The following is a 9,236-nucleotide window of genomic DNA, read 5'->3' on the forward strand; positions in this document are numbered from 1 at the left end:
AATAAGCTGGGTAGGGGGCTACTTATTCTAGAAGCCCCAAAAGGCCAAAAAAGAACTTGCCCTAGGTGCACGCAACTCTATTCAATGGTTGCCAAGAATGTATTCAATGACTTTGGTATCACTAGACGTTCATAAAACGGTACTAGGATAGGGTGAATTAGAGAAGACACAAGTCTGTTGGCATTTCAACCTTTCTTCTTCTTTCAGGGCCCATCTGGAAGAGAACCGCGGATACCTTTGCTTTGGAACCTGTCCTGAATATCAGAAGAGAATCTGGCATCTCTTATTCCTCTTAATAAGTGTAAGTTTTTAAAGATTAGGTGCACACAACTCTGTTCAGTGGTTGCCAAGTTTGTATTCAGTGACTGGTGGCGCTGGACGTTCCAAAATGAGTACTAGGATAGGGTGAATTAGAAAAGACATACGCCCGTTGGCATTTCAACATTTCTTCTTCTTCCATGACCTATCTGGTCCTGAATATATCATAATCGAACGAACAAACCGGCCTCTACGGATATCTTTGCTTTGGAACAAACACCGGGTTCAATTTCTGGTCGCCACTGTAACGAAATATAATGGCGATCACCAGACTTTACAAAGTGCAAAGGACGCACGCGAGATCTGTGGAGAACAAACCAATCAACAAACACGTGAACGAACGCAAGCAACGATGCGACGGATCCACATGCTTCTACCCAGCCGTAGAAGCCTGCAGACCGGACCGCAGGACACTGTGGCATCACGCCGACGTCGTCACGACAATCAAAGAATGGCTAAACAAACCAGCCAAGCTAGGTAGTCACACGGGCGCGAGCTTCCTGCGCGGCAGGGACATGCTGCGGCGCGTCTCCGGCAAGGGGACGTTGGTCCTCTCTGCGTACGGCGGCCTGTTCCGGCGAACCTTCCCTTCCGTCACGGCCTCCACCTCCCGGACCGACGCCCTGACAACAACAAACACCCAAACAAAATGAAGCCACCGATGCATTGCCAAAGTGACACACCCAGCTCAAGAATCGTTGGTACGTACCTGAGATCGATGCTCTGGGACTGCCTAATCGCCGGCGGCGGGAGCTTCTTCGCCGACTTCCGGCTGAGATGGAAGGTGGGCTCGCCGTTGGCCAGCTCGTTCTCCACATCGGACCAGTTTTTCCTCACCCTGGCCTCCGACCCCGCCACCTTACTCCCGGAGTCCGCGCAGCCGTTCGCCGTCTGCTGCTGCTGCTGCTCCTCCCTCCGCGCCTTGGTCGCGCTGTCAGGCCTGTTCTTGGTCACGCTGACGCTCTCTCTAACCGTCGGCTTCGCGCTCCGGTTCTCCTCCGAGTCCCGGAATTTCCGCAGGCTCTGCTCCGTCAGAATGGACGCCGGCGTGTTGTTCCTGGACCGGCTGCCTTGCGATGCCTTTGCCGGGGGCTCGGCCCTCGGCGTGGGCGTGCATTCGATGACGCTGTCGGCCTTCTCCATGGTTTTCGCCGCGGTGCCACCGGATCTCTCGGCGGAGAACGAGCTTCTCACCGGAGGTGACGGGGTCTTGAACTTGCGTGAGCTGAAGTATAGCTCCCTGCTGATCACGGGTGACTTGTCGTCCACCTCTCGCACCGACAGTGGAGACCGGAACCTTCTCTGCTTTCCGGACGACGAGCTTCTGATCTGCAAACATGGAACAAGCGGTATATTTATTCAGGCCATTTCCTTCTGTGAGAATGAAAATCCATGTTTGAAACAATTTAAGTACCTCGCTTGTGCAAGTGTCGACGCTGGAATCCTGCCTAGCCTCAGGCTTGAAGCGCAAGCTGGTGGTAATAAGAGGCGACCTCGCCCTTGCATTTCTTGTCTCGGATGATGTTATACGGTTCGTGGCATCTCTCAGCTGTGCTGCCTCACGTTCCTTATCTTCCAATGCCGATTTCAGTTTACCAATCTGACAAAGGCAGAAGTCGCATCATGAGTGATCAAAAACAAAGTTCCAACTTCCAAGGCCTGCTACGTTTCACAACTCAGCAACACAATCATAATGCCGTACGTACCTCTTCCTTGAGGTCTTTGACCTGTGCACCTTCCTTGTTAACACGGGCCGCGCCAAGTTCTATGGTGGCCACGCGTTCGGCGAACTTGAGAGTGCTAATTGTTTCACCAAAAGAATCTGCTTCAGGATTCACATGCACAAACATCAACGTCTTTGCCTGGCCGCCTGTATCACAAGCAAAACAAATGATCAGCAATGTTGGCATTCTTGACCAAACAAGTTTTAAATCTTGTGAGAGGTTTTGTGATCAGCAATGTTGGCATTCTTGACCAAACAAGTTTTAAATCTTGTGAGAGGTTTTGTGTACCCAAGGCATCTTGCAGCACTTGTGTTAGCTTGCTGTTGCGGTATGGAACGTGTGAACTCTTCTGGGCTAGTGCCGCTATAACATCACCAAGTGCCGATAGTGATTTGTTGATGTGCTTGGCTTCAGTCAGTCGTTCTCCGGCGGCCTCAGATTTGTCCACCCTCTCACTTCCCGCGAGATCCACCAGGTGAAGGCACCCTCTTAAAGATGAACCAGAAATTATCTCCTTCCCTTGCACATGAACTGTCAAAACACTGAAGAAAGGAAAGCAAAGTTACCACATGCAGTGATTATGGCTATGTCACAGATGTTCAAAGATATGGTCTATACAAATGATGCAAGGACTAGGGTATAACCTTACTATACGATAAAGTTCATCATACTAGTTTAATATAATTAATACCTGTGTGAGCGGCTACTTCGTTCATTAAGAGCAGTCGCTCCAACAGCCCGATTTCTGTGGCCAAGTTTCATCAGGTCCAAAACATCCTTTGTGCACTTCACAGGCACTAAATTGGCATCAGGGATGTTGAGTCCATTCACGTGAGAATTGTTACGGATCTCTAATGTGTGTACGGTTAAGAAAAAATCCAGAAGGAATTTTTATGAAGCCAAAGTTTTGACAGCGAAGCAAGGAAAGTAAGCATAAAGCGATATATTTGGTATGCACATTGCCAACATGGAAGGATATCGTTTGTTTGCACCATCAGCCATCAATAGATCTCTCACTTGTTCATTGTATATTTCAATCATCTGTACCCTCACATCATATGTCGTGGTATCTGATCTGTTTTGAGAAATATCAAACAGATCATTTAGCGATCGGTAGTTTACGCCCAAGGTCTCCTCTGCTGTTTTGTCTGGACCACTCTGAGTAACATATGCAAAAAACAAATACATTGTCATAAAAAGACAAATAACCTCCAATAGGACTGCTTCAGTATTAAAGATCTTTATCCCCTCGTTGTAGTTTTTATTAATGCAACTCCTTCCGTTATAGTATTGCACGTCGATTGGACATGTCTCACAAATTTAATGGTGCGAACTCAAAAGCAAATAAATGTGAAAAATTACCATAGTGTAGGTTTTTCCCGATCCTGTTTGACCATATGCAAATATACAAACATTATAGCCATCCATCACTGATCTTATAAGTGGTTGTGTATCAACATAAACTTCAGCTGTTAGAAAGAAAATGAAAGTGAGTAAACTCGTAGCATTAAGAGTTGCAATTAGAAGTACATCATCTCCTACAAAATTACTTTACGATTTCCCAAAATAACATATCATTCTTGTAATTATTATCATGTAAAGCTTTATGCAAAATAAACAAGTAATTCTATCTTTGAAATAACTATATAACCAAAAAAAAAGGATAACTTTCTTGTGAATCATCAACTATTCTTTAGGAAAATACTGGAGGGAATGCAATTGATTTGCGGTACAAGGGAAACAAAATGAGGAAGTTTGACGATGTACATTGTGAAACATTAGGTCCAAATATTTTGTTGAAAGAGAATATCTTCCGTCCATCCTTTCCTTCCTTCTCAGGGTTCGTAATCATGATCTCGCCGTTTTCCCCAATATGATCCACAGTAGATCGTTGATCAGGTTGGGACTTCGGTAAAGGTTTCACTCTACAGTAGACTCGAATGCTACCTAAGAAACATATTTGAAGTTGTCAGTAACTATTATTTTACTGCAAATAAAATGAACTGAATCCATTTTAGGTTTACCTCTAAGATCTTGGACTTGATTGTACAACTTACGATTTTCCTCCAGTAACTTGTGGTAAGCATTATGGTTCTGAGCCTCGAAATAGCTTTCTGCAACATTTGAATAACGTTTAGAGACCAAAGAGCACGATGATTGACAAAATTCTAAAACCATTACTCACCTAGCCTCGTCAAGTCTTCCTCCCATTTAGCTCGAGTAGATTCAACTTGAGACTTCATCTCATTGAAGGACAGTTTTAACTTCTGAATATTTCATGTTTAGAAGAAAAATGATAATTAGCACAATGCGACAATGTCCATAAAATAGATGTCCAAATTAATTCTGCATATTTTAACCCTGAATAGGATATTTTTCATCAGATAAGTACAAAATTGGTAGGTAATTTTATTGTTTTTACTGTTATTTATGTTAAAAAAAGGAAACTGGCAAGGAATATGTGGACTTGGCATCAAATACTTAACATGCAGCTTGACAGTTCACCAGCTAGCAGTTTATAAGGTACTCCCTCCGTTCCAAATTACTTGTCTTAGATTTGTCTAGATACGGATGTATCTAACACTAAAATGAGTCTAGATACATCCGTATCTAGACAAATCCAAGACAAGTAATTCGGAACGGAGGGAGTAAGAAAAAGGGTGTTGGTTACATGGTATTGATCATGATAAACTGCTAGCTAACAAGTTAAGCAGTACAAAATTGGACATCATTCCCTACCTTCAGCTCTTTTTGTTGGTGTTCAAGTCCTTCACCATCCAAGTATTTTTGGCTACCATAGGGGCATTGCAAAGATTTTGAAATAGCTTCAATCAACTCCAATTTAGAACAGACACCACTTTCATCTTTCATCATCTTCCTTAAAAGTGATCTGACCTGCTAGATGGTACATGTTTAAAAAGTAAGTTTCAGTCATTGGTGCAGAGTTTTTAGTTTTTAGTTGCCTATTTGGTGGTGTACATCATCATAAGGAAAATACACCAAGGAGTACAAATATGATACTGCACCTGATTCCGGTGGGACACAAGCAGAATGGTGAATTCTTTAGAGGCTTGCTCAAGTATTGTTTCAAGGACCTGAAAAAAATCCACCAGCATAAGTTAGTCCACAGGTGTTCAGCATTGTTTGGTGACGAGATCAGCTAAACTAGTACTAAAAGGGGATCAACAATGTATAAGAATAAGCAGAACATACCTACCATATCATCTAAAGGCAAGTCGTCAGCTTCACTCCATTCCAGAAGGAATGCCCGCACAACTCGAAGAACAAACTGCTGGAAAAGTGAATGCTGGGATTCTTCAACTCTGGTTTCCTCAAGGGAGACCTCGGAGAGAAGATGAACAAATTCCAGCATCTGTTGGTTCTGGTCAGCTGAGCCTCCAAACCTGGATGAATGTGAAGGCAACCTCTTGCTTGGAGGTGCAATCTTAACAATAGCTCCATACCGCCATATACCGATCCCACCTGAAAGTTTCCACTCGTGGTATCCTTTGAGACAGAGTATGCAGTCCACAACTTTCATTGATGAACCTCCCTGAGAATTCAGATGCCACATGTTCAAAATATACAGCTAAATGTCAAAACTCTAGCAGTAACACATAATTCTTATTAGCAAACTTCTTAATAGCTTGATTGAATATTTTTTGGGGGGATGAAAATCTGTAGGAGAGGCCACAGTTTAAGAAATAGGAACCTAAATTTGAGTCCACGAGGACTTGAACCTGGTTGAAGATATTTCATATTTGCTCCATTTGTCTCTCACTAAGATACTCTTGAATATTTGGTCTTAGAAGTTAAAATGAGTACTAACAGAAGAGCCACAGCAGTTTCCATTTTACAGTGATAAACCTTAACCCATAAGTGTTCTTGCAAATGTGGAACAAATTCAGTGAATCGTTTCAGGCTATACAGTTCAGCAAATCAAGATACTCCTAGCACTAATGACTATGATTATTTTGAAAGGTGTAATGAATAATTCTCATGATATGCATAGAATAAGAGGGCGACAGTTGGAGCAATGGTAATGCTAAAATGCAAGGCCGTACCTTCTCAATGTCGGAAGCTTCAAATTCCAACAGATTCATCTCGCTAACTGCAACGAGAAAGTTCCTCATGTTCTCGAAGTACTGGATCGCGGACTGCGCCGCCCCATCAGACCACTGCACCGCGTCAACGGGATTCTCAACGACCTGCCGAAGCAACAACGGGCACCGTGAAATCTCACTCACACATGGCAGGCACACCCGGGCATTTGAAGTCCCTCCCTTAACCCAATCGACCGGGTTATGGTTATGGTGGGTGTTAGGGATGGATGTAAGCAGGTACCTTGGGGATGGCGCCGGGGTTGACGCGGTTGAGGACCTTGCAGAGGATGAGGCCGTTGCGCAGCGCCATGCAGAACTCCTCCTCCGACGGCCTGTCCGGCAGGGCCTCCACCGCCGCCGGCGCCATCTGCCGCAGCCATCGCGCCGCCTCGCACCTCCGCGCAGCTGCGTAGGGTAGCGGCAGCAGATCAGAGTCAGGGAGGTTACTAATTTTGCTCGCGATTCGTGCAGACAGACGCGATCGTGTGGTCTGTCCTCTCCCTTGCTTTCATACCCCGATTGATTTATTTTCGAATTCTGAATGCTGAACGAACGGAAACCGGAAATCTGAGATGCTGAATTCATGTGAGTGATTGCAGTGTAGCAGTACTACTACTACAACTAGTTCTCCCGATTAAACCGACGGAATACCGCATGCACTAAATGCATCTCGACTTCAATCAAGCGCAAACCCGAGTACATAACTAATTACGAGCAATCACCACTGCAGTAAACACAGCTTAATACTGCGAATGCCGCAACGGAGCACTCAATCCAGCTCTCGCCGGCGCCGCCGCCGCGGCTCAACTCGGCGCCACTCAAACACCGGCGCAACGGCGGAAGGCGAAACGCGTGGCATGACTGGAACGCGGCGGGAAGGGAGGAGAGAACTCACCGGCCTCCTCGGCCTTGCGCAGCGCCATCCCCTCGTCGTTGATCTTCCCGTCGTCCGCCGCGCCGAGCAGCCTCATCTCGCCCGCCGCGCCGCCGTACCACCCGCAGATCACACTTGTCGAGCCCGCACTGTACTGTGCCCCAACGGTAGGCAGGCAGGCAGGAAGGAGTGTTTGAAAAACTCCGACCCCGAGAAAGAGGCAGGGCAGTGGAGGTGGGCTTTAACTGAAACTTTCCAAGGTCGCCCCGTAGGCCGTAGCGCTATTTTGAAATCACGGGGGTGCTTCAGCGAGAGCTGCCGCGCTGAAAGATAGGAGGCGTCCGCTGCGAGTCGCCCAACAGCGGGCAGCGTCGCCGGCCAATGGGGCCGCGACGGATCGGAGCCCACGTGCTTGCTGAGTGTGTGGGCGGTGCGCATCGACTGCAGCTCAGCGGCGTATTTATGCTCGGAGCCCCAAAGATTCAAACGCCCTTCCCTTTTTATCCTCTTGTTCCTGTCCGATTACGCTTGCGCGACGCCAGGCCAGGCGATGGATTCAAAGTTTCAAACGGTCGATCCCGGTGGTCAGATGAGATCCAACACCGTGCATGGATGCGTCAGTGGCTCTGTACTGCTTGCCTTTAATTTTTTATGATTGCATTGCGGTAGACGGGTGTGAATTATGGCCGTATGGGACTGCGTGTGTGGGGTAGAGCATGGCTAATAGTAACAGCCGGCTAAATGGTCGGTGTTGCCACGATCACTTAGAGCATCCGCGGCCGGACTTGCAAATTGGACCCCTCAAATGCCCGCGGACATTCACCGGTCATGTCTTAAATTTGCTCCTATGCATCAAGTCTTTCATATTTCATCCCCTAGATCCATATAAATCATGCAAAAAAATCTACGTACTATTACACGCTAGCTATGATTCGTCGTTAAAGATGTCCACGACGTCGATGCTGGGCACCGGGTGGACGGGCACGTAGGAGGGATCCGGCTCCTCCTCATCCTCCTTCTCATCCATGTCCGCGAGCATCTCGCCGAGTTCCGCCGCCATGCTCCGCCTCCATCTCCTGCTGCCGACGATGTCTGGCCTTCACATCCGACTCCGAGCGGAGGGAATCGAGGATGGCCTACTGTTCCGCCTGCAGATCCGCGTCCCCAACATCCCTCACATCCTCCTCCGGCTCCTCCTCCTCCTCCTCCGGATCCAGTGAAGAAAATATGCCCTAGAGGCTATAATAAAGTTATTATTTATTTCCTTATTTCATGATAAAAGTTTATTATTCATGCTAGAATTGTATTAACCGGAAACTTAGTACATGTGTGAATACATAGACTAAATATATTGTCCCTAGTATACCTCTACTTGACTAGCTCGTTAATCAAAGATGGTTATGTTTTCTAACAATAGACATACATTGTCATTTGATGAGCGGGATCACATCATTAGGGGAATGATGTGATGGACAAGACCCATCCGTTAGCTTAGCATTATGATCGTTTCAGTTTCATTGTTGTTGCTTTCTTCATGACTTATACATGTTCCTCACACTATGAGATTATGCAACTCCCGAATACCGGAAGAACATCTTGTGTGCTATCAAACGTCACAACGTAAATGGGTGATTATAAAGATGCTCTACAGGTGTCTCCGAAGATGTTTGTTGGGTTGGCATAGATCGAGATTAGGATTTGTCACTCCGTGTTTCAGAGAGGTATCTCCGGCCCTCTCGGTAATGCTCATCACTATAAGTCTTGCAAGCATTGTAACTAATGAGTTAGTTGCGGAATGAAGTATTACGAAACGAGTAAAGAGATTTGCCGGTAACGAGATTGAACTAGGTATGATGATACCGACGATCGAATCTCGGGCAAGTAACATACCGATGACAAAGGGAACAACATATATTTTTATGCGGTTTCACCGATAAAGATCTTCGTAGAATATGTAGGAATCAATATGAACATCCAGGTTTCGCTATTGGTTTATTGACCGGAGATGAGTCTCGGTCATGCCTACATAGTTCTCGAACCTGTAGGGTCCGCACGCTTAACGTTCGATGACGATATGTATTATGAGTTATGTGTTTTTGATGACCGAAGTTTGTTCGGAGTCCCAGATAAGATCATGGACATGACGAGGAGTCTCGAAATGGTCAAAAAGATTGATATATTGGACGGCTATATTTGGACACCGGAAGTGTTTCGGAG

The 9,236-nt window shown here is 46.0% G+C and overlaps 1 protein-coding gene across 1 annotated transcript; it reads right to left on the reverse strand.

Annotated features, from left to right (window-relative positions):
• Nucleotides 1–448: 448 nt before the first annotated feature.
• Nucleotides 449–7,405, reverse strand: LOC119364556 (kinesin-like protein KIN-14F). The gene is made up of 17 exons (XM_037630041.1): nucleotides 7,041–7,405; nucleotides 6,387–6,550; nucleotides 6,107–6,250; nucleotides 5,260–5,595; nucleotides 5,069–5,137; nucleotides 4,782–4,937; nucleotides 4,228–4,309; nucleotides 4,067–4,156; nucleotides 3,810–3,989; nucleotides 3,405–3,511; nucleotides 3,022–3,200; nucleotides 2,734–2,898; nucleotides 2,331–2,584; nucleotides 2,025–2,188; nucleotides 1,733–1,918; nucleotides 1,028–1,647; nucleotides 449–941 (listed from the first exon to the last, which is right to left on the reverse strand). Exons 1-17 carry the CDS (start codon nucleotides 7,114–7,116, stop codon nucleotides 800–802), a joined length of 3,114 nt encoding a protein of 1,037 aa, XP_037485938.1. The 5' UTR covers nucleotides 7,117–7,405; the 3' UTR covers nucleotides 449–799.
• Nucleotides 7,406–9,236: the final 1,831 nt, after the last annotated feature.

Source organism: Triticum dicoccoides, chromosome 2B (assembly GCF_002162155.2).
Source record: "Triticum dicoccoides isolate Atlit2015 ecotype Zavitan chromosome 2B, WEW_v2.0, whole genome shotgun sequence".
In the NCBI taxonomy this organism is placed as follows: Eukaryota; Viridiplantae; Streptophyta; class Magnoliopsida; order Poales; family Poaceae; genus Triticum; species Triticum dicoccoides.